The sequence below is a fragment of the Martes martes genome (assembly GCF_963455335.1).
Source record: "Martes martes genome assembly, chromosome: 4".
Classification (NCBI taxonomy): Eukaryota; Metazoa; Chordata; class Mammalia; order Carnivora; family Mustelidae; genus Martes; species Martes martes.
The window spans coordinates 171,996,097-172,019,211 of record NC_137891.1 but is presented as its reverse complement, the minus strand read 5'-3'; the positions used below and the strand labels follow the sequence as shown (position 1 = coordinate 172,019,211).

Here is a 23,115-nt window from a genome sequence, read left to right as displayed (position 1 = left end):
TACCTTCGTGGAGCTTATTGTCTTCCTTGGTATAGATAATAAACAAGTATATAAGATAATTTCAGACTGTAATAAGGCAGTGAAGGAAACAGAATGATATGCTAGGAAGTAATGAAGGAACCAAGAGGTACTAAACAGAGCAGTCACGGAAGGCCTTTCCTCGGAGGTGGTTTTTAAGCCATGATACAAAAGATGAGAAGCAGCCAGATGTGTGAAAATCTGGCAATAAAGAATTATTCTCTACAAGAGGAGCAGCAGTGCAAGGACACTGAGGTTATCAAGTCTGGATCTTGGAAGAACATGCAAAGAGGCCTTCGTGTACGAAGAAGGGTGTAGATGAGGCTGGGTGTGAGTTAGGCCTCTGGTAGTATAGGACCTTATGAGCCATGGTGACACAGCTGAAGAATTTTGATCAGAGGAATGACAGATCTGATTTATTTTGCAACAGTCATTCAGGATTTTTGCGCAGGGGGCAGCAGTCAGTGGGACCAAACTCCTACAGTGGTCCAGGTGAAAGGATGTGCCTCGAGGTCGAGGGGAGGGTTGTAGGGAGGGGGAAGGCTGAGTGGACCGAGATGGGGAAAAACAGTTGTTAAAACAGAAACAAATGAAAGTTAATAATATAACCCCTAGAGAAAAGAGTTAATTCAGGTTATCTGAACATAGTTCTCGGACTATATATCTTTAGTGAGATAGACTAGAATACAAACTGAAAGGAAACTTAACCATTACTTTTAAGAGGTTTTTGTTAGTGGTAATGTTGATGATGTAATTTTGAAACTCATGGATCTTGGAGGATAAAACAAAGTGAGTACAAATATTAATGTTACTAGGAATCCAGACATGTAGGTTTTGGCCTAGATGGCTGGGAGGATGGTTCTGCTATTTCCTGGGGTGAGGGGGGACATGTTTGAGGACAAGTGTTGAGTCCCATCCTGTACGTGGGAACCCTAATTGCAGACATTTACTGAGTTCTTACCACATGTCAGGCATCCTTTACATAGATTCTTTATAGTGCTAGAAGGTCAATACCATGGTTATTGCCACCATTTTTAAAGTGAGGAAACCAAAGTTAAAACAGAGATGTTGACCATCCTGAACGCTTTCTCAGGGGGCCCCTTGGGGATCCTGGCCAGGCTCTATCTACCCAGGAGTCCTCAAAGCTCTGTTTCTAGAAATCTCAGCACCTCAGCAGAAGCATTAAGGTAGATTCCAGACTAACAACATCCTCACCAGTCTGGCCTCAGACCAGAGAGCTGGTCTTTCCAGGGTCTCCCTTTTATGTACCCTGTCTCATGACCAAACTAGACTCTTTGTGGTTCCTTGTTTGGGATCCTGCTTTTCAGTTTCCAACCTCCACATCTGTGTTCCCAACCCACTTCCCAACTTCCCGTTGTTAAAATCTGAGCTGCTCTATCTCTAAGCCCTGCACAGTGTGTCTCTGTTCCTACAGGAAGCCAGGGCAGAGGCCAGGGAGGTGACTATTAGACCTAGAGTAGCTCATTGGGATGATCATCCCTGGTGCAGGCTAAGCGAAGCAGGGACTCAGCCACAAGTTGTTTGGGCCTGGACCTTGGTATCTGAAGGGACCTTGACAGTCTTCAGGTGATCACCCATCAGCTGTGGAAAATGGGGGCTGGTAAAAGGAGGAAGTCTTGACTCAGATGCAGTAGGACAGAGGGAACATCGGCAGGGGAGGGATGGGTGGCAGTGCAGAGCCACTGAGCCTTGGTTACAAGCTGCGGGGTTGGAAGGTCCTTGAGGGGTCACAGACAGATGTGAATAGGAAGTGTTTGGTCCACCTCATCTGTAAGAGTGGTGTTACAGAAAATAAGTGTTCCCACCACATTTCCTTTGATGCATTTGTCAGAGATTAAACATGGGGCTGGATCAGTCGACTGTTTTATTTCTACTTTATTTCTTCAGGTAGTTGCTGTCTTCTCCTTAGGAAAAGTTAAAAGCTTGAACTGTTGTCTCAGACATCCCTGACTTTGCATCATGGCGCTGCCTGCTAATCCTGCTCATTCTGGGGCTGACTGGCAATGACTTCACCTGGCACAGTATCATTTTCCTCATCTGTAAAATGAGAGGAGTGGTGTCAGTAAGAATGCCTGTTTGGGGCGTCTGGGTGGCTCCATGGGTTCAGGGTTCGACTCTTGATTTCGGCCCAGGTCTTGACCTCAGGGTCGTGAGTTCAAGCCCCGCACTGGGCTCTGCGCTGGGCATGGAGCCTACTTTAAAAAAAAAGAAGGCCTGCCTCAGGTTTGTGCTAGGATGCGGTAAGCTGATATAGCAAAAGTTCCGAGAGCCCTGCTGGAACAGAGTCTGTCTTAAGAGAATGGTGACCAGTAGCGTTTCCCATCTGTGTCTCTGAGCTCTTCATCAGAGTTCTCCTGGCTCCAGAAAAGCCGTAGGCTCAGAGCACCCTTCTCGTCCTGTCCCGGTACAGTTCCTTAGGTAGGGAGACCCTGGGTGCTTCAGTACATGGTGTTTCTGGCAGGGGTAGCTGTCTAGGCAGCCCTCCAAAATGCATCCCCTATCCCTGGCACGCTGGCTGCGGCAAATGGGGACTTCTGGGAGGACTTGTCCCTGGCTCATGAATGTTTTGTGACCAAGTGCCCACAGCCTCTCTGCAGGCCCAGACAGTGTAGCGGAGGACTGGAGGATTTATGTTCTGGAGGGGCTGTTACATCTTCCTCCCTAATTCTGCTGAGGAGAGAATAAGAGCAGAGAGCCTTGGGGCGCCTGAGTGGCTCAGTGGGTTGAAGCCTCTGCCTTCAGCTCGGGTCGTGATCCCGGGGTCCTGGGATCGAGCCTCGCATTGGGCTCTCTGCTCCACGGGGAGCCTGCTTCCTCCTCTCTCTCTGCCTTCCTCTCTGCCTACTTGTGATCTCTGTCTGTCAAATAAATAAATAAAGATCTTTAAAAAAAAAAAGAATACAATTTAAAAAAAAAAAGAGCAGAGAGCCTTAATGCTCAGGAGAGGTCTGGATGAATAGGTCAGAGCCCCATTTCTCCAAGCAAGCAAGCTCCATGGAGCCCTTGCACCAGGATGGCGTAAGGTCTGTACAAAAAGTCTCTAAGGAAATTATTAATACCCCCACACCTGATTGGGTGTTACACAGGGACAGTAGACAGTATGGTCAGGGAGAGAGAGATTGACTGCTAGGACTTCCTTGAGCCTGGATTGTCTGAGGCGGAGTGCCTGAGAAGACTTTGAACACGTCTGAAACGTGGCAGTAGATCCAGACTATGTGGAGGCCAGACAGACAGCATTTATATGCACTGATGCCCCACACCGCCCCTACCCAGTGCAGCTTCTCCAGAGACACATTGCCCAACGATCTCTCAAGAAGCTGCCTTAGTGGAGAAACCAGTGGAACTTCAGCCTGCTGTGACCTAGGCCATGTCCCTCCCCACCCCAGCCTCAGCATCCTTGTCTGTACAATGGGGAGCTGGGCAGAGGGTCTCGAGGAGCTCCCCTGGCTCTGTCATCCTAACAGTGAATCTGATTCCTGGCAATCAGGGGCCGCGCTCTTCCTTGACTGCAGCCTTCCTGTCCGGCACTCAGTCTGGGGATGCCATCAGAAGCCTGAGCCTCACACAGTGACTAAGCAGCTCCATGTTTCCTCCCTCTGTGGCTTGGTGCTCCCCTCCTTTCTGTCCTACCAGAACTTACCTACTTAGCTCTGGCCACAAGCAGCGGTGAGAGAAGAGCAGCTGACCATGACTAGCCAGCCGCCACGTTGGCTCCCATTTTCTCATTTTTCCTTAAGCCACCCATTGTGCAGAGGACTCAACTCTGGCCTGGTCAAGCTCTTCAGTCAGTTCCGTGTGTCTTTACCATTATTCCCACTACCTGATACTCTCCTCCCCCCATACACCCCACCTTTATCCAAATCCTCCCCGTTGGTTAAAGCCCAGCTCATATTCTGCCTGTCCATGAGGCGTCACTGTTCCTTGACCTTCATTAGCAACAGGGTCTCTTCTCTGAGCTACTTGACCTTTTCTCTTGCCTCTCTGCCTTGTATTATGGGACTTTGTGTTTAGATCCGTGTCCTAATTGGCCCACAAACACATGGATTGCTGAGACGGTATCCTGTACATCATAGCCTAGTAAGGTCCTATACGCAAAACCCAGGGTTCCTCGCAACCGAGGCCAGGAAGAAGCCCTTCCAGCAAGATGGAGGGCCTTCACAGCAACTTCTCAAACCCTTCTGGTCTTCGTAGCTCCATGTGTAAGCTCATCACCCTAGCAGAAGAGTGCCCTTGAATGCCTGGGTTTGTACAGGAGCCTAGGGAGGGATTTTCCAGAATTTCCATTTGTCATCTTTCCTTGCAGTAAACCTTTATTGCTGAGACCCTAGCAAATCACTTCCCTACTCTGACCTTCTATGTCTGTCTCCAACAGATAAAAAGTAGCTCCACTGAGAGGGTCAAGTGCTTGTGCATATGTAAGATAGTCTTTAAAGGGGGAGGACAGAACAATCCAGGTTTACAGACTGAGCAGGACAAAGACAGGTACACAAGTACTGTACTAGAAGGTAGCATGTGGTAAGGGTCATCGGTGTAGAATGCCAAGTTATCGGCAGAGTGTGGTTTCTTACACGTGGAATGGGTTTGGAGGAGGAGCTCTGGTGCCAAGGCTCCATGGCCAGTCAGGGTGGCAGCACGTCAGGGAGGCACAGCAAGGCCTTGGTCCCGGTCCAGGGGGATTTTCCCCTCTCCAGGAGCTTCCTCCCCGCCTTCCTAAGGTCACCTGGTCAGTTGAGTATTTCACATGTACCGGGTGCCCAAGTGCCAGAGAGGAAAAGCCACATGGTCTCTGCCTCCTGGAGTTGATGGTTTGTCTGAAGATACACAGGCAAATGAGAAGTGTGGCCAGCGAGCACGATCCCTTCCCTGGTGTCAGAGCTGGTTCCAGGAGCCCTGGGCGCTTGGGCAAGCCTTCATGTGCTTTATTTTCTAACAGAAAAGTGGACTGTGGACACTAACACCTGTTCTACTCGGTAGAATGCAGTAAGTGGCTTAAGAGAGCCGAAGCTCTTTCTTACCATGTTGCTATGAGGATCCTTTGCTGGAAGAGTCAGGTTGGTCTCCCTAGAGGAGGCAAGTCTGGAGCCAAACCTGAAAAAACAGTTGAGGGGGTTGGGACAATGGCACCCGTAGAGTGACCCTGGAAGCCAAAGGAGATGACCCAGTGGCTGTGCCCCAGGCAGGAATAGGACCTTCCCTGCGGCAGAGAATAGACAGTAACTTGTGAAATTGCTGTTTCCGTGTGAGAGCCTGCTAATATGCGGGAGAGGGTTTTGCATATATTATCTCTAATCCTTAAAACCACTCTTCAAGGTAGACACAACCCCCACTTTACAGATGAAGAAATGAGGTTAGGAGAGGATTTGCCCAAAGCCACAAAGCTAGCTGGTGGGGGAACCAGAAGTCAGACCCACGTTCGCCTGGTTCCCTTCCAAGTGTGGGCCTGAGAAGAATTTCATGAAAGACAGGGGCTCCCACCCCAAACAAACCACGATGGACCCAGAGCTGCCAGGGCTGGGGCCCTTGCCTCCTGGGTGCCACCCGTGCACACCGACTCCCCAGCTCTTCCTGATCTGGTACAAACTCATCATTGTTCCACTTAGCTTGGCCCACTGGGTGCCCCACCCCTCTACCGCCTCCATCCCAGTTGCACTCACACCTAAAAATGATCTCCCCACCCAATCCCCACTTTTCTCTAGCAGAAGGCCCGAGACATGTATGCGGAAGAGCGGAAGAGGCAGCAGCTGGAGAGGGACCAGGCTGCAGTGACAGAGCAGCTGCTGCGCGAGGGGCTCCAGGCCAGTGGGGACGCCCAGCTCCGACGGACGCGCTTGCACAAACTCACAGCCAGACGGGAAGAGCGGGTCCAGGGCTTCCTGCAGGCCTTGGAACTCAAGCGGGCTGACTGGCTGGCACGTCTGGGCACTGCATCAGCCTGAGTGAGGCTGGCCTCCTGCCACTTTGCCCTGCCCTCTGCCTCCAGGGCCCCACTCCCCTTTCTTTTCTTGGTGAAAGGCCCCTCCCTCCTAATGATGAATTGTGTTTCCTTTGCTTGGCAAGGGAGCCCCAGAGGCCCAGTCTGCTGGCCATAGATACACCTTTTGGACCGCCTGGCCCAGTGGCCCCTGGGGAGGGTTGAGGTGAGAGTCTCCACAAGTACACTAAAGCCAGCTCCGGTCACCAGTAGGTATGGAGAGCAGGGAGCCCCAGGTCTTCACTGCCTGATCCTTCCGCCTCTGCTGCTTCTGCCACCTCTACGTGTGCTCCAAATGCACTTTATTTTTTTCACCAGCACATCCTTCAACACACAGAATTTCAGGGCAGAGGTCTCCCCAAAACCCTAGCCCTTTACCAATCCATCTTAATCTTCTACCCGACTTTCACAAAAGATTTGGCTCCACCTTGGATCCGCTGGTAAATAGCTAATAGGCAGCCAGCGTTATTTGGGCAAGGAAGGGGAGGGAGAGACAGAAAGAAAATTTGCCCATCTGCTGCTCCTCCCCCTGGGCTCTCCACCTGGGATTTGCTATTGAATCTCTACCCCCCTCCCACCGCACAGTGCTGATTGCTCACTGAAAGGCTCAGCGCCCCCAATGGCGCGCGGAAGCCAGGCGGGTGATTACAATCCAATTACCTATTGTCGACTCAGCCCACACAAGCTTTTCTCCTCCTCTTGCGGGGCATGGGGCCAGGCTCCACGCCCCTGAGAGACCGCCCCATCCATGACTACAGGGTAACAGAAGGGCCCATAGGCCCTGGTGAGTCTGATCCACCACAGGCCTCCTTCCCTGGAACACGTCACGGGACCCAGAGCATAGAAACAAGCACTTCTCCCAACTGACTGCTGTCCTCACCATCCCAGACTCTGCCTCCTGCCGCCTCAGTCTCTGAGGCTTCTCTGTTGTTGACCCGGCCCCCTAAGTAGTCCCTGAGAAGATTTATTCTCAGCGTGGCGGAGTCTCACCTTGTCAGGGCCAACGCTGTCCAGCAGGGAGAGGAGGGCCAAGTCGAGGGCTGTGTCCTGTCCCTTACGTCTCCCGGCCAGGCCTTGCTGCAGAGCTGCTGAGAGGATTAGTGCCTTTGAAGAGCTGTCTGCCTGAGCAGCTCTGTTTCAGGTGCCCGGAGCAGCAAGCACCAGCCTTTCACACCAGCCAAACACCACCGCTCTGTTCAGTTTCCCCGTTTTACTTTCTGCAGACTGTTTCCCCAGCACCTCCCTCTAGGGGAGCGGTGGGGTCTTGCAAGCAGTGCTCCTAGCAGTCTTGAAACACCTAACTTCCCTATATTCCAGTCTTCTCTTCCCCTTCCTGTGCCAGGATACCTGGCACAAGAGACCCTTGGCCATCATCCCTGCTCCCAGAAGCAGGCAGAAATGCTAGACACTGCGACTGAGAAGCCAATCAATGCACCCTTTGGCAAGCCCCCTACACACACCTGGCATTCCCCACAACCAATCCCTGGCACAGGGCTCCCAGAGAGCAGGTGCTGTACATTTTCCAGCTTTACAATGGGGCTGTTGACAGCCTTAATTAGGGAGGCATGAATTATGCGGCTATAATGCAGAGCCCTACAATTAAGGCGGGAATGAGGGGCTAGAGGCAACAAACGGAATCTGCCCAGTGAGCCTGACTATTGAGTCCTGTCTCCGTTCTGTGTCTGACTTTCCCTAATATGACTGGGGTACAGCAGAAATGATGAATGAAGCTGATGTCTCTGGGTTTAGGTCCTGTATTCTGGGGATAAGGTACACAGAGTGGGACGGGCACAGGCTGAGGGACCACTACTGCCGAGGTGCAGAAGCTGTAGATAGGAACTCATTGTGATTGCTTCCTACCCGCAGGAATTGTACAAACCAGCTCAACCCTTGCCTCAAGAAAGTAGGTGGGACCTATGTAAATGTCCTCTCACCTGTGAGCTAGTCCCCCACTTGAGGATATTTATTGTGTTCTTGTGTTCTCCTGGGTTTCAAATAGAATTTTAAAAATTCTTTCTTAGATGTAAAACTTGTCTACAGACAGTACAACAGAAGAACACCTGGTTTTGCCGCTGCAATTGTCTGCCCGCCCTCAGGTGCGCTTGGCTACCTCCAGGATCCCCAGCTTTGGGGGGCGTGCGAGGTGGGGGAGCCAGTGGAAGAGCCCTTTTGCCATTGCAACACCTGTTCCTTTACTTGTTTCCTAATCCCCGGTCGCTGTCGTCCACCCTCCTTGCCCTCCCGCAAGTGAGAGGAAGCCAGCCTGCCAGTGTGGAAAGGAGGGATTTCGCCAGCTGCGTTTGCAGCGCCCAGGCTTGGTGGCCGCGTCGGGTGGGGGCAGCTGAGCTTGATGTCTCCAGAGCGGGTGGAGCGTAGGGGGAGGGGAGTGCTAGTAGGCCTAGGCGGCTGCTCTCCATCATTCTGTGGCGGGGTTCCGAGGTCCGGGAATACGGGGACCTAAGGGAACCACTCGACAGGCTTTGGGGTGGGGGGGGCTTCGTTGGCATTTGGGGAGGCGGCTGGGAAACGGGTGCTGAAAGGACAGCTCCTACCTGCCCCACATTACCCGAAGGGGACCTCTGCGTGTAAAGTCTCCCCCCTCGAGCCCCCACCCCACCTCGAGCGGACCGCCTTCCAGGTGAAGAGCACGAAAGGATTCCTCGGAGTGGCAGCTTGGAAGGATGCACGTCCGGCTGCGCCAAGCTGGCTTCCCCGCTCTTTCCCCACTTCAGCGTCAGCCTTGGCCCTGGGAATTGGAGCCTGTGCCTCCTAGCCGCGCGCTCCCTCCCGCCTCCGGCGGAGAAGGGCGGTGCGGCCAGGCCTCGCAAACCCTTCTTCTGGGGCCCCCAGCGGGAACAGGAAGGAAAGCGGCCGAGATGCGCCCTAAGTGTCGCATGGCTTGGAGAAGTGGGTAGCTGGGTTGCATAAGGTGGAAGGAACTTGGTAGTTTGCAAAAGCCAGCGCTTGGCGGGAGCTGTAACGCAGAGCCCGCCGAATCGCACACCCCCTCCTCGTTTACTGCCATCGACGCGCGCCTCCCCCACTGCGCCCCCACCCCCTAGGCGCGCCGCCGTCTCGCGCGCCTCCCCCCTGTACCCCCCTCCTCACTCCCTCCAGAGGAGGTGAGTTTAAACCCCGCCCACGTGACCCCAGCTGGGCCAATGAGCGGCGGCGGGAGGTGAAATCCGGTTCTAACCGGTCCGGGGCTCCCAGCGCTATAAAAACTTTATAAACCCCCCGGAGCCCGAGCAGTGTGAAGAAGAAGAGGCGAGAACGACCCCCGGACCGGCCAAAGCCCGCGCGCCGCTGCATCCCCGCGTCCAGCGCTTACGTCCCGCCGCCGTCGCCACCATGCCCAAGAGAAAGGTACGTGGCGCGAGGGCCCCAGGCGCTGGGCCGCCGCTGCTGCCGCCGCCGCCGCCGCTTCCCCGGCTTCGGGGCGCGAGAATCGGCGCCGGGCTGGAGCAGGCTCGGACGCCCTGCACAGGAGCTCGAGACGGTGTCAGGCTGCCCCGGGGTAACCCTGCGCGGCTCGGCTGCCCGCGGGCGCCAGAGGCCATATTGGAGGAGCGGCGGCCGCGGCGGGAGGAGCCATGTTGGCGGCTGTTTATCCCGCTCCCCTCGGGTTCGCCGTGCCCGCCCCGCGCCCCCTCCCCCATCGCCATGCCCCCTCCCCTCCCCGCGGGCGGGCAATTCAAACCCGAAAGGGCGGGAAGGCGGCGCTCTGGCTTGGCGGGCGGGGGAGCGCGCTGCCGCCAAAAAACCGCCGCCGTGAGGGGGCGGGGCCCGTGTCCCTTGGGGCGGGGCTTCGCTGTGTGGCCCCGCCTCCGCCCACGGCCCCGGCGCACGAGACTCGCGCCGGTGCGCGCTGCTGCCGCCCACGAGTTCCCCCGGCTGCGCGCGCCTCCAGTCTCCCGCCCTCGACGGCTGCCATGGTAACGGCGCCCGGGCCCCGCCTCCGGAGGGGTTTGTTTGCACCATCTGCAGCTGTTGCTTCTGCTTGGCGCCGCGGCGCGGACTGCGCTCCTCCGACTCCAGTTTAGCGCGCGCTGCCGGGGGCGGCTTGGCGGTGGCTCCAGGCCGGCTGGGGCTCGGACACCCGTTTTTCCTGCGCGCTTTGGGCCATCTCGGGCGTGATGCTTGCACAGAGGAGCAGTCAGATTGTTGAGCATTCAGGGCATTTTCATAGGAGCTGGGGATGCTAAAACCGGAAGATTTGTATGTCTTGGAAAAGTTGTGTGCAAGACTTCACCCTTCAGTTTTTTTCCTTAGGACTGTTACGCTTAGTGAGTCCATAAGAATTGCCTTCGAAGCTACAACTTTCTTAGGTTTTGTCTGTCTTTTACAGGCTGAGGGGGATGCTAAAGGAGATAAAGCCAAGGTGAAGGACGAGGTGAGTCTTAAACAGCTTTGGGACTCCTTTGCTGGTAATTAATCACACCTCTAGTCCGGAATTTCCCTATGTTCTCTGCACTTCCTGTAGTCTAGACCAAACTGATAACAAAATTTTTTACCTTTTGGTTTTTCTTAACTGTCCTGTTCCTAATTATCATTTTTCTTTTAATAGCCACAGAGAAGATCTGCAAGGTTATCTGCTGTAAGTATCTGCTGTTAAATTATGTTTATCCCTGAAACTAAAAAAAATTAAAAATTCCCTTTGTTTCCCGTGGGTTATGGTTAGCGGCAGCTTTTGAATGATCTATTCTCTTGTGGGCTCTCACCCGATTGATATTTGCTGGTTCTGAAATTCAGGTGGCTTGTGGCCAAAGTGGGACACCTTGGCATGTTACTTAAATGGGTTCCTGGAGATTGGAAACTCCTAACGGAAAGCCAACCCCAGAGGCTTTAGGAAATAAGAGAAACTTTTGTGCCGGTGGTACTGTGGTTTGGTGGTAGATTGTTTCTTTGGCCCATCATACTAATGTTCTCTTCTTCTTTTCCTGAAATAAAAGAAACCTGCTCCTCCAAAGCCAGAGCCCAAGCCTAAAAAGGCCCCAGCAAAGGTGAGTGGAACTGAGAGACCAGGATGCTCCTCGGAGTTGCTGCGGCTTCCCACATTGCTGGCAGTTCTGCTGTCTGACAGTTTCATCCATTGACACAGACTTGATATGAGAAAGTTATTTGAACTGGGCCTTAAAAATTATGTTGGAATTAGTCATTTTCGCAGGATGAGGCCTGTCCTTCAGTGTCCTAATTCAGCAGACTGATGACCCCGTTAATGGACATTCTAACTTGTTTTGATAGCTTGCCTTGTTTATTCCTTACATTTTGTAGTACTGGTTTTCTAATCAAGAACTCTATCAGGATAAAAATAATTGGGCAACAGGGTTCTGGGCGGGGGAGTCCACAGTTTACAAGAGATTGTACATCTTAAACCCGAGTACTCAAGGCACTGTTTCTTCTATTTTTTACACTCAAATAAAAACTTGTATACTGAAGACCACAGCAAATGATAATTTGGTCTTGTTTTGATCCCTTCTTATCAATGGGGGAGGGTTTATAGTCTGTGGGTGTGTTATCTTTGATAAACCTGTGTCGTACAGAACTTTGCAGACCATACCCTGCTCGGGCGAAATTTGAGGAAACTGCTCTTTTTTTTTTTTTTTTTTCTTTCTCCCTTCTCCTTTTTAGAAGGGAGAGAAGGTACCCAAAGGGAAAAAGGGGAAAGCTGATGCCAGCAAGGATGGGAATAACCCTGCAGAAAACGGAGATGCCAAAACAGACCAGGTACAACTGCTGTCCGACTTTTTGTGAAGCCGGCTCTGAGTCAGTTACCAATCCCAGAAGCTTCTATTATCTTTCTCCTGCACCTGTATCACCCCAAGTGTGATTTTCAGCCCAGAATTTGTTTATGGTTTTTCCGTTAGCTTACATTCTGGATTCCTAAAATCTCTGCTGTCCAGTAATGGGCACTGCAGTGTGAGCTCCGTGTTCTGAGCTCACGATACACCATAGTGTTTTCAAGCTAAGGATAAACTCCTCTTCTGATGCAAATGTGCCCCCTTCCCCAATTGTCCAGTGAGGTCCAGAGGGAAGGTTACCAAGCTCTCCTCAAAACAAGGACTGAGTCTGGAATGATCTAAAATCTGAACTTGGGTGTGGGCGCAGCTGTAGTGCTAGGGATGGGATGTGAATGAAAATCGTGTCAAATCTGTAGGTGGTGACATTGTATTGATCTTCTTCTTCTTCTAGGCACAGAAAGCTGAAGGTGCTGGAGATGCCAAGTGAAGGGTGTGCATTTTTGATAACTGTGTACTTCTGGTGACTGTACAGTTTGAAATACTATTTTTTATCAAGTTTTATAAAAATGCAGAATTTTGTTTTACCTTTTTTTTTTTTTTTTAAGCTATGTTGTTAGCACACAGAACACTTCATTGTTGTTTTGGAGGAAGGGCATATGTCACTAATAGAATATCTCTGAAGCTAGATTGACACAAGGGGAAAAAACACCTTTCCCTCCTAGTTTTGAGAAACTTCCTCTTGGCTCCCAGGAGGAGGGGTTCCTTGACGTTGACACACATGAGCCGCCTGGGCACAAATCCCTTGGTGGTGTGGAAAAAACTAAAATTCAGTTTTTATGTCCTCTTCTCCCTCTCTGCCTTCAACATAGACTTGACTCCCTTAAACCCAGAGACCTGTTGGAACCTGACCCCCAAGACATGGTTCCCAGTATGTCAGGCAATCTGGACTTGACAAAGTGTCACCACTGAGATGGCGTCCCTCAAAAGAGTTCCTTTTTTAGCTCGTGGATCTTCAGATGGATAATCCTGCCATTTTCATTTCATTTCCTGAAAGTCAGGGTCGGCTTGTGAAAAGTTGTTAAACAACATGCTAAATGTGAACTGTCCGCCCTCACTCTAAACTTCCCTGCTCCGAGCATCACATGAAGACTGCATTGGGTTTTATAGTGGCTTTCTGATTTTGGTAGTCCATTGAAGAAGGGAGTTTGAAAGTTGTTGTATACTGTTAACGATTGTCTGCCCATGTCCTGCCTGAAATACCATGATTGTTTATGAAAAGTATCTTTAATAAAGCTGGATACAGTTTGGCTTGGAATGCTGCCTCTAATCTTTTCCCAGGAGTGGGGGAGCCTGGTTTCTCCAGGTCTCTTGGGACAGGACGCATTCTGGTGTGAGGTGTAGCAGTTTTCCGGTCCAGCCGTTCTGGTCTCAAGTCCGTCTGTAGAACACAGTGCTAGGTGCAGCTAGGAAAGATCCCTGGAGTGGACTGCTGGTGGAGGCCGGGAGCAGAGGAGCGATTTCTGTACTTGGTTGGGCAGCGTTACCTGAAGTGTATTTCTCAAGGCAGAGTTTGGGTAGGTCTGAGGTTTTGGCCTGGTAGTGGACAGCAGAAGAGCCTTTCCACTTCATTCACATTTAAAATCTCCCTAAAACTAGAAAATTAGTAGGTCCAACTATAGTCCTTGTGTCAGGAAAAAGTGCTTCTGTGTCTATACAATCGGCCGTAGACATGTAAGACCGACAGGCACTCTGTTCTTAAAACAGACGTGCAAGTCTTCTGTGAATTGATTACATTCTTGTCCTTGCTTGTGAACTGCTCTAACTGCAAACCAGAGCTGTTGATGGGGACTCTGATTGCTTCCGTTTAGAGACCCTGCAGTGAACCCCCCTTTCCTCCAGAGGAAGGCGCAAAAAGTTAGCTCTTGGGAAATAGAACTTGTAATAAATCGATGCTCGCAATTGGAATGTGCTTTCACAAGTCATCTCTATCGTTCGGGAGAAATAAAGCAAAGTGGAAATGAAAAAAAAAAAAAACCTTACATTGCTTTGTTTATCCCCTTGGAAAGGTAGCACTATTCTATGAAGCACTTTCTTGATCTTTTTCTGGTGCATTATCTCTAGTCTTCGGTTTTGGGACAGTTGTGTAACACAAGTGTTAACGCCCTTTTTATGAGTGAGGAAATGAGCTCAGATGAAGAAACTGGTTCAGGGTCCTGTGTACAAGAGTGAGTAGTAAAGTCAGGGTTCAGACTCCCAGCTTTATTCAAAAATAATCTCTTAGGCAACTTGCAGCCACTTGCTTTCTCTGTTGCTGAAATCGTTCTAGGTTGTACACTTAGTTTTTACTCCGAGGGAGGTGTCCTCTGTGGAGGGGACGTTACTGCTGTCAGGGAGACAGCAGCTTGGTGTTGGAGCAGAAGTTGCAGAGTTGGAGGAAGCCACAGCTGGAGTTACTTTAATCAGTGTTTGTGGGACTCCAGATTCAGTCAGATGTGTTCAGCTGTGGACCATGCTAGGACCTCAGCCCAAGCCTCTTAATTTTTGTGTCAAAAATTCAGTATTTAGCCCCATTTTCCAGTTAAAATGCAAAGTGACTGGCTGACATTAAACCCAGTAGTAACCCTCTATTCCTGTTCCTTAGGAATTAGGATGAGTAGGGTGAGCTTGAACTTCGTTTTTCCTTCATGGGAAATACTTGCTGAGTGGACTAGCCCTGGACCATGAGAGTACCTGGGCTTACAGACCAGGAACCCAATCTTGAGAACACCTGGTGAGGCCGTTTGAACCAGCTGTAATCAGGCTCCATGCCAGCCGTGTCCCTGTCTCCAAGCCCATTTTATCCCATCTCTGGGGAGCAGTCACCAGAACCTGGACTAGATAGAATGGGTGCTTTGGGCTCTAAGTAAAAGAAAACGGCTTACAAGGAGGAAGACCGATCTCCCTAAATGAAGTCCTGAGCTCGGGTAGTTCTAAGTACCCAGCTGGTTCTTTCCAATTTTTGTGCCCTGTTGGCCTTGGCATGTTGTCCAGCCACCCCACCTCCCCCAAGTCAGCTGCTCCAGGCCTCAGCTCGACACTCTGGTGTCCAGAGGCAGAAGACTGGTTTCTCCTGAAGATTTCCCAGAAGCCTCTCAGCAACCGGGGTTTCTTTGGGCAGACCTGGACCACCTGCCTGCCCCTAAACCAATCCTGGCCAGAGGGATGAAACCACAGATTCTGCTTTGGATTGGCCAGAGCTGCTGGAATTAACTGGGGGGGGGGGGCGGGGGAGAGATGACAGAAGAGGACAGGTGCCACGAGTGGCCAGCCGCCGCCCGGGCTCAGGGCCCACGCTGTCTCCAGGCTTCCCTGGGACTGGCCTCACTGCAGCATTTGCTGAGCAGAAGCCCGAAGTTGAACTAGAATTTACATTAGAAATTCACCATTTTAAAGCATGCAATTCGGTGGTTTTTAGAACACTCACAAGGTTGTGCAACAACACTATATAATTGAAGAATGTTCCATCACTCAAAAAAGAAACCCCAGACTTAGCAGTCATTCCCCATTCCCTCTTCTGGCCTAGGCAACTGCGAATCTATTTTGTCTCTCTAGATTGGCCTATTCTGGACAATTCTATAAAGTGTAGGCTTGTGACTGGCTTCGTAGCACGAGGTTCTGGAGGTTCACGGTGTTCTAGCGCGTGCTCGATCCCTTTTGTCAAATACTCCCTTTTACAGATAAACTCTTCGCTTCTTGAAAGTTCACATTATGCCACCTTGCTTTTACAAAAGACCTAAAAAAAAAAATGTGAAAAAAGAGCAGCACGGAGCCATTCCTGAGTCCTTCTCCAGGCAGTGCTCCCCTGAGCTGCGGGGGTGGCCCCACCAGGTTCCCTCCCCACAGTCTACACTCCAGACCAAACCACCAGAACACCCTTGAACTGTGTGAGCATAGTGCCGCCTTAGCGCAGTAGGCAGCGCGTCAGTCTCATAATCTGAACTGCGTGAGCATCCATCCTGTATCTTGATTTATTTTGTATATACGTTAGCAAACATGTCCTCAGGTCTCAGACCAGCCTGAGAGGTGTTGTTTCTGAGGTCCAGGAAAACTCAAATGTGTCCATTTATATGGATTTGTTTGGTCTGTGAGTTCACGGGGGAGCTCTGCTTCCGGATAGTGGGGCAGACCTGTACCAGAGTTTGTTCATTGATCAGTTGAGAGCATTTGGGTTGTTTCCACTTCAGGGCTGTTTTGAACACACTCTTGGCATGGAGCGACGTTTTCAGCTCTTGCAGGCCTATACCTTGGAGTGGGATTGCGGGGTCTTGAGGCTCCGCCACTCCCCGAGGAGCTGCGGGGCCGTGTTGGGACAGCAGCTGCACCGGGTTCCACTCCCGGCAGCCCCCGTGCACGGGGGTTTCGATTTCTCTACATCTCATCAGCACGCATTTTCCCGTTTCTTTTTTTATTACAGGCATCTGGGTGGGTATGCAGTGATCTTTCAGTGTGGTATTGATTTGTATTTTCTTCGTCCTAGGACGCCTAGTTGAGCATCTTCCCATGTTTAATGAACCTTTGTATATCTTTTTTTTTTTTTTAAGTATTCAAATCCTTTGCCTATTTTTTTGATAAGAAAACTACGCCTAACATGGGGCTTGAACTCCCAACCCCAAGATCAAGAGGCCCACACTCTGAGCTTGGAGAAGACCAGAGACTGAGCCAGCCAGGCGCCCCTTTTGCTCATGTTTTAATTGGGTTATTTATCTTGTTATTGGTACAGTGTGGGAATTCTTTATATATTCTAGATAGTAGATTCTTACCAGATTTATGATTGGCAGATGTTTTCTCCCATTCTCTGGGTTTTTTTCACTTACTTGAGAGTAAGTGAAACACAACAGTTTTTTGTTTTGGTGAAGTCCAGTTTACTCAATTTTTTATTGCTTATTTTTTATGTGTCCTGTCTAAATCCATTGCCCAGTCCAGGGTCATAAAGGTTTATACTGGTGTCTCCTAAGAGTTCTGAATAATTTTAACTCTTAAATTGAGGTCTTTAAAACATTTTAAGTTAATTTTCATATACAGTGTGAGGTAAGGCTCAAGTATTCCCCTCTTTTTTTTTTTTTAAGATTTTATTTATTTATTTGACAGAGAGCAAAAGCAGGCAGAGAGAGAGGAGGAAGCAGGCTCCCCGCGGAGCAGAGAGCCCAATGTGGGGTTCGATCCCAGGACCCTGAGATCATGACCTGAGCCGAAGGCAGAGGCTTTAACCCACTGAGCCACCCAGGCGCCCCTGGTATTCCCCTCTTTTTAAAAACTGTTCTAGACCTGTCTGGGGCCCGCCAGTTCCTAAGATACTATTTGTCTGGTAGACCTCGTCTCAAGTCCCTCCTCTGCAGTTTGTCCCTGTGACGTCATCCAGTGACTCACAGTTTTCACCCCTGCCCACATCTCTCTCGAGTTCAGTATTTCCACCAAGCTCCTGTGCGGTCCCACCCTGATGGGCCACAGGCACCCCAAGGCAGCATGACGGGGTGGAACTCCTCTTGTGCTTCACAACCCGACCTCCCTACTTTTCCTGAACTTAGTAAACCAGCACCCGTTCTATTCCTCAAGCAAGAAACCTGAAAGATAGCCTAGATACCTTCGTTCCGCCCCATCATCACAAGTTTCCAGGGACAGCCCAAATCAGGATGACTTGACTTTGGAAGTTCTTGTTTTTCGCGTTATGGAAAATTTCAGTTAGGGGCTTGTGGGCGGCTCAGTCACTTAAGCGTCTGACTCTTCGGCTCAGGTCATGATCTCAGGGTGGTGAGATGGAGCCCTGCGTCAGGCTCCTCACTCAGTGGGGAGTCTGCTTCTCTCCCTCTGCCATCCCCACCACGTGCACTCTCGCTCTCTTTAAAATAAATCTTCCAGGGGCGCCTGGGTGGCTCAGGGGGTTAAAGCTTCTGCCTTCAGCTCAGGTCATGATCCCAGGGTCCTGGGATCGAGCCCCGTATTGGGCTCTCTGCTCAGCAGGGAGCCTGCTTCCTCCTCTCTCTCTGCCTGCTTCTCTGCCTACTTGGGATGTAAATAAATAAATAAAATCTTTAAAAAATAAAATAAATCTTCCAAGAAAAAAAAACCAACCCTCAAATATGTGCAAGACCCCATGTACCTATCACATAGTTTCAGCAATTATCAACTCGTAGCTAAGTTTGATTAATTTGTACCACTGGCTCCTCTCCCTTACCATAATGTGACACACCATTCCACCCACAAATAGGGACTTCGTAGAAAACATAATACCATTAGCATACCCAAATAACATTAATTCCTTAATATTATGAAGTCCTCAAATTCTCAAATTTCTAATTGGGTGTCTTTTTGCTTTTTTTCTTAGTAATTTATTTGTTTGAATTGAGCATCTCTGTATTGCAAATGGCTGGCGTATTTCTTATCTCTTGGCACCTGTAAGTTCCCTCCATCTCTCTCCCAGTCTGGATTTTGCTCTTCTGTCTCCATGGTGTCATTTCACAGGTTTCTTTATCCTTTGTATTTCCTGCTAAATAGGAGTAAATCCGGATGTGTGATTGGATTCAGATTTAGTGGTAAGAAAACCGCACAGCGGCGTGTGCTGGAGATGCATCACGCCTGGTTGTCTCCAGATACTGTGGCCCTTGAATCTCAGTTCCTAGATTGATTAATTCATCAAGGGTTGCAAAATGAGGACCCTCTAATTCTACCATCCCTTCGTCACATAATGCCCAAAATATCAGTGTGAAGAGAAACTTGGACTCATCTGCTCTTTGGTTAGCTGGAATTAGAGTTCGTATCGGAAAAAGGATAAATGCCCAAATCTTTGGCCAGTTTCCAAAATAACGAGTTGGGTTTACTAGCATCCTCCTAACGAAAGTGACCAGTGGGTGGTTTTTTAATGTTGTTAGTTTCGTGGTCACTGAATTAAACATTTTATATGTTTCAGCTCATTGTAGTTTAATTACATTTAATGATGCTCAAACTGTTCTTTCTGTCCAGTGGGGGGCCTGAAGTGACTGCCGAGTGCTTTTGGTAACAGCCCTCTTGATGGTAGCGTGTGGTAACTCCCCTCCGAACTAGTATGATAGGCGATTCCAGATTTAGGTTGAACATTTCCTGCTCCAGACCTGGGGTCATCTATTTCCGGGAAAAAGCCAAAATCCTAGTTCCATTTAGTGGTGAATGGCATTGCAACACCAAAATCAAGGTTCTAGAAGGTCTGCTGCTTTATTGGTCATTATTTATGGCCTCTGGTAGACAAAGTTAGGACACGTTTCTTTTTTTTTTTTTTGACATGATTTCTTCTTAAGATAAAACACATCCGTACTTTCCATTCAAGTTCATGATTTAAGAGACTTTTCTTAACTCTTGTATTTTCCATCTGTGAACTTTCCCCCAACATTGAGAATCCCGATTCCCATTTGTACCCTGAATTATGAAATAGATAATCACAATTACTCAGTTGTTATATTCCATATCACACAACAGTATCAGAATAACAAAAGGGAGTTTAAGGTTTTGTTTGTAGTTCTTTGTTTTGGGGATATTTCCTGCAACACAGCTAGTGGGTTCACAGCGTTTCCAGTTTACTGTGGCTCCTCTGTGTGGCTTGCTACTCACTGGATGCGCATTTACATTAACCTGTGTTATGTATTTTTCCATTTCTTAAGAATTTCTGGGGTTGGGGCGCCTGGGTGGCTCAGTTGGTTAAACCACTGCCTTCGGCTCAGGTCATGAGTCCCTGGATCGAGTCCCGCATCGCGCTCCCAGCTCCACAGGAAGTCTGCTTCTCCCTCTGACCTTCTCCCCTCTTGTGCTCTCTCTCACTCTCTCTCTCTCAAATGGATAAATAAAATTAAAAAAAAAAAAAAATCTCGGGCTGCCCTCGGCAGCACACAGACTAGAATTGGAACAACCCAGAGAAGATTAGCACAGGCGCCGTGGGAGGATGCCACGCAGATGCGGGAGGGGCTCGTGCCCCGTGCGGCGCTCAGTGGGTTACCGCAGAGGGAACGATGAACCAAAGCACAATGTGCGGTATTGAATAAGGAAATGATGAAATGTCACGATAAAAATATTTCTGTAAAGCCGTCTGTGACATGTGAGCAAAGTGGAGTTACACGTGGAAATGTACGTGCAGATCCATCCTTTCTATGTGTCTCGGACATGAGAAAATGTCAACTGGCATTTCCTTATAGAATTAAAAAAAAATTCTCCTAGTTTAATACATAAAATATTTATAGTTCCAAGTCTTAGTCTACAAAACAAGATCTCTTCAAAGTCTAATTTCTGTTGCTATGTCCTCCACCTTATTCCCTCCCTTCCCATTTAGTGACCTTTTTTATTTGATTTAATTATTCCAATCTTTTTTAAACAGATGAATATGTTATTGTTCCCCTTTCTTTTTTTTTTTTATAAAGATTTTATTTATTTATTTGACAGGCAGAGATCACAAGTAGGCAGAGAGGTGGGCAGAGAGAGAGGAAGGGAAGCAGGCTCCCTGCTGAGCAGAGAGCCCGATGCGGGGCTCGATCCCAGGACCCTAGGATCATGACCTGAGCTGAAGGCAGAGGCTTTAACCCACTGAGCCACCCAGGCGCCCCTATTGTTCCCCTTTCTTATATAAAGTGAGCATCTAGGGGTGCCTGGGGGGCGTGGTCAGTTGGGCACCCAACTCTTGGATTCCACCTTGTGATCTGAGGGAGGTGGGATCAAGCCCCCCACGGGGCTCACCTGTGGCGTCTACTTAAGACTCTCCCTCCAGGGGTGCCTGGGTGGCTCAGTGGTTTAAGCTTCTGCCTTCGGGCTGGGTCATGATCTCAGGGTCCTGGGATCGAGCCCCGCATCGAGCCCCGCATCGGGCTCTCTGCTCGGAGGGGAGCCTGCTTCCCCCTCTCTCTCTGCCTGCCTCTCTGCCTGCTTGTGATCTCTGTCAAGTAAATAAATAAAATCTTTAAAAAAAAGAAATAAAAGACTCTCCCTCCCTCTGTTCCTCCCCTCCGCCCCACCCCACCCCACATTCACTCACCCTCTCTCTCAAATAAATAAATCTTAAAAAAAAAAAAAAGCATACATTTCTCCGTCTTGCATGTTCACTTAACAGTATATCCCGGGGGCACCTGGGTGGCTCAGTCAGTTAAGCATCTGACTCTTGACTTCAGCTCAGGTCACTGTCTTGGGGTGTGAGACTGAGCTCCACAACAGTCTGCTTGAGCTGCTCTCCCTCTGCCCCACCCCCAGTTTGCACATGCTCTCTCTTTCCCTCAAATAAAATCTTAGAAAAAAACAAAAACAAGCCAATATATTCTAGAGATCCATTGTAGAGGCTCCTCAATTCTCCTACAGCAGCACAAAATGGTAAATATGTTTGGCCTCGATCCATCATACTGTGTTGTGTTATATTTACATGTATCCCAAGTCTTTTATATATAGTCCTTCTGTTGTCTATTTTTTCCTCCTTTCATTTTTCTTTTTTTTAACTTTTTTTTTTTCACTTGGGAGAGAGCAAGAGCACAAGCAGGGGAGAGGGTCAGGGGAGAGAGAGAAGCAGACTCCCCACTGAGCAGGGATCCGGATGCGGGGCTCAATCCCAGAACCCCGAGATCATGGCCTGAGCCAAAGGCAGATGTCTAACCAACTGAGCCACCCAGGTGCCCCCGTTTTTATTTAAAAAAATATATACACACATATATTTTTCATATATAATATATATATTTCATATATATATACATATTTTCATATATAATATATTCAAGTAAAGAAGAATATATATATATTTTTTCTTTATTTGACAGAGCACAAGCAGGGAGTAGTGGCAGAGGGAGAGGGAGAAGCAGGCTGAGCAGGGAGCCCAACGCCAGGCTCCATCCCAGGACCCTGGGATCATGACCTGAGCCGAAAGCAGACACTTAACCAAAGGAGCCACCCAGGCGCCCCCTCTTTTCATTTTTCTTTTAGCCGTTTGTTTTTGGTATTCTGAAAGGTGTGTTTTTGTCCCGTGGTTAACTTTTTATTACTGCCTTTTAGAAGAACCTTCCCCTCTTCCAGCCTCACTGAGATTTCCAGCCCACTGAGCCGACCTCTTTGTACCTTTTCTGCACCCGTCACCTCTTCTCTCCTGCCTCCACTTCCCTTCCTGGGCTCAGAGTGCACTTCCCAGCTCTAAGCACACTCCATCCACTCCGGCCCGGCTCTCCCTTGCACGCTGGCAGCTCCCTCCACCCAAGCAGCCAAACCGACAACCGCGCTCACCCGATGCCCCTCATAATTAGGGCCGCACTTCAAGCGGGCCCTGACACTGCCGAGCTCTCCTGCCACATTTCCCTGAAATAGTCACCTTTTCTCGCCCGGAAAGCCTGCTTCTCACCTGTGTCTCCTCTCCCATCTCCAGCACCCTCTTCAATGACTTCAGTGACTCAAACTTCAGTCACAAGAGATGGAATCAGAACGGAGTGACTTCTTCGTCCCCTTCCTCTGCTCCCTGCCTGCAGTGCGGTGTGCCCGCACCTCTCATCCCCCACTGTGGGGGGATCCCCTCTCTTCTCTACAGCCGAGCCCTTGACTTGTGGTCTGGTTCCATCCCTCTTAGCTCTGAGACTCAATCCGGGCGGTCATCCCCCTTTTCCTCTTGCATCATCCATCTTCTCCCTGCGGGCTCATTCCCACCCGCAGACACCAAAAGCATCCTACCTTGGCCCGCTTGAGCCCCTGCCCCATTTCTCTTCTCCCCTTTATGGCAGAGCTCCCCAAAGAAGTATAATCCCTATCACCACTCCCAACCCTCCATTCTCTCCTCAGCCCACCCAGATGAGGCCTTTGCTCCCACCACCCGTTAAAGAGGCCACTGTGTATGCAGCTCGCCCAAGTCACAGTTTCCGCCTCGTCTCTCCCTCCTCTGTTCAAACAACCCCTTTTCTTAAGTGACCACGACCAGTAGTCTGACTTCAGATACCATGGATGTGACAGGGACGCAAACTCTGATCCTCAAATAGAACCTCCCCGCTCAGATCCAGGCTTAGATCACTTAGTAGGCTTCACGCATTGAACACGGGCAGAAAATTCATTTTCCTCACAAAGTAACTCCCCCCCCCGCCCCCCTGCACTGGGTAAACAGCACCATCTAAGTAAACAGCACCATCATCCACCAAAACCTTAAGTTTCCCCTCTCCCCCACACTCCATTATCAATCCATCAATAAATCCTATTGGCTCCATTTTCTTAAATCTGCTTTGGACCCAACTTGTTGCCACGGTCTGCATGATCCCGCCTGCAGTGGACACGAGGCCTGTGGCTTCCCACAGATTTCTCAGCTGCCTCGTTAGTGCTCCCTGTTGGATCCCCCCCTGCACCAAGTCCCCCGTCCATTTT

General features: G+C 49.8%; 2 protein-coding genes and 1 long non-coding RNA gene across 6 annotated transcripts in view; 2 read left to right on the top strand and 1 right to left on the bottom strand.

The window, feature by feature from the left end:
• DHDDS (dehydrodolichyl diphosphate synthase subunit) overlaps window positions 1-8,024 on the top strand; it is a 31,483-nt gene extending 23,459 nt beyond the window's left edge. The window contains exon 9 of one of the 3 annotated variants that reach the window (XM_080800609.1): window positions 5,739-8,024. In XM_080800609.1, the coding sequence (XP_080656735.1) occupies window positions 5,739-5,975 (237 nt within the window). In that variant the 3' untranslated portion in view covers window positions 5,976-8,024. Of the gene's footprint in view, window positions 1-5,735 lie in introns of all 3 variants that reach the window. The other 2 variants (XM_080800607.1, XM_080800608.1) reach the window with 2 other exon arrangements.
• Window positions 1,885-8,278, bottom strand: LOC308341022. Its single transcript, XR_013966668.1, has 3 exons — window positions 7,001-8,278; window positions 5,055-5,127; window positions 1,885-2,076 (listed from the first exon to the last, which is right to left on the bottom strand). It is a non-coding gene; the product is annotated as an uncharacterized lncRNA (long non-coding RNA).
• On the top strand, window positions 8,032-13,064 carry HMGN2 (high mobility group nucleosomal binding domain 2). Of its 2 annotated transcripts, none has more exons than XM_080800610.1 (7): window positions 8,032-8,106; window positions 8,259-9,376; window positions 10,359-10,403; window positions 10,578-10,607; window positions 10,963-11,013; window positions 11,642-11,737; window positions 12,203-12,335. In XM_080800610.1, exons 2-7 carry the CDS (start codon window positions 9,362-9,364, stop codon window positions 12,236-12,238), a joined length of 273 nt encoding a protein of 90 aa, XP_080656736.1. In that variant the 5' UTR covers window positions 8,032-8,106; window positions 8,259-9,361; the 3' UTR covers window positions 12,239-12,335. The 2 variants fall into 2 exon arrangements, with proteins under 2 accessions (XP_080656736.1, XP_080656737.1); XM_080800611.1 differs by lacking the exon at window positions 8,032-8,106 and adding an exon at window positions 12,621-13,064 and having other exon boundaries at window positions 9,166-9,376; window positions 12,203-12,241.
• The last annotated feature ends 10,051 nt before the right edge of the window (window positions 13,065-23,115 follow it).

What these genes read in the sequence shown, in the direction of transcription:
- HMGN2 (XM_080800611.1), top strand. An exon ending in AAGCCAAGGTGAAGGACGAG is followed by an intron (nt 10,404 to 10,577) that starts GTGAGTCTTAAA and finishes TTCTTTTAATAG; the next exon opens with CCACAGAGAAGATCTGCAAG. An exon ending in GATCTGCAAGGTTATCTGCT is followed by an intron (nt 10,608 to 10,962) that starts GTAAGTATCTGC and finishes CTGAAATAAAAG; the next exon opens with AAACCTGCTCCTCCAAAGCC.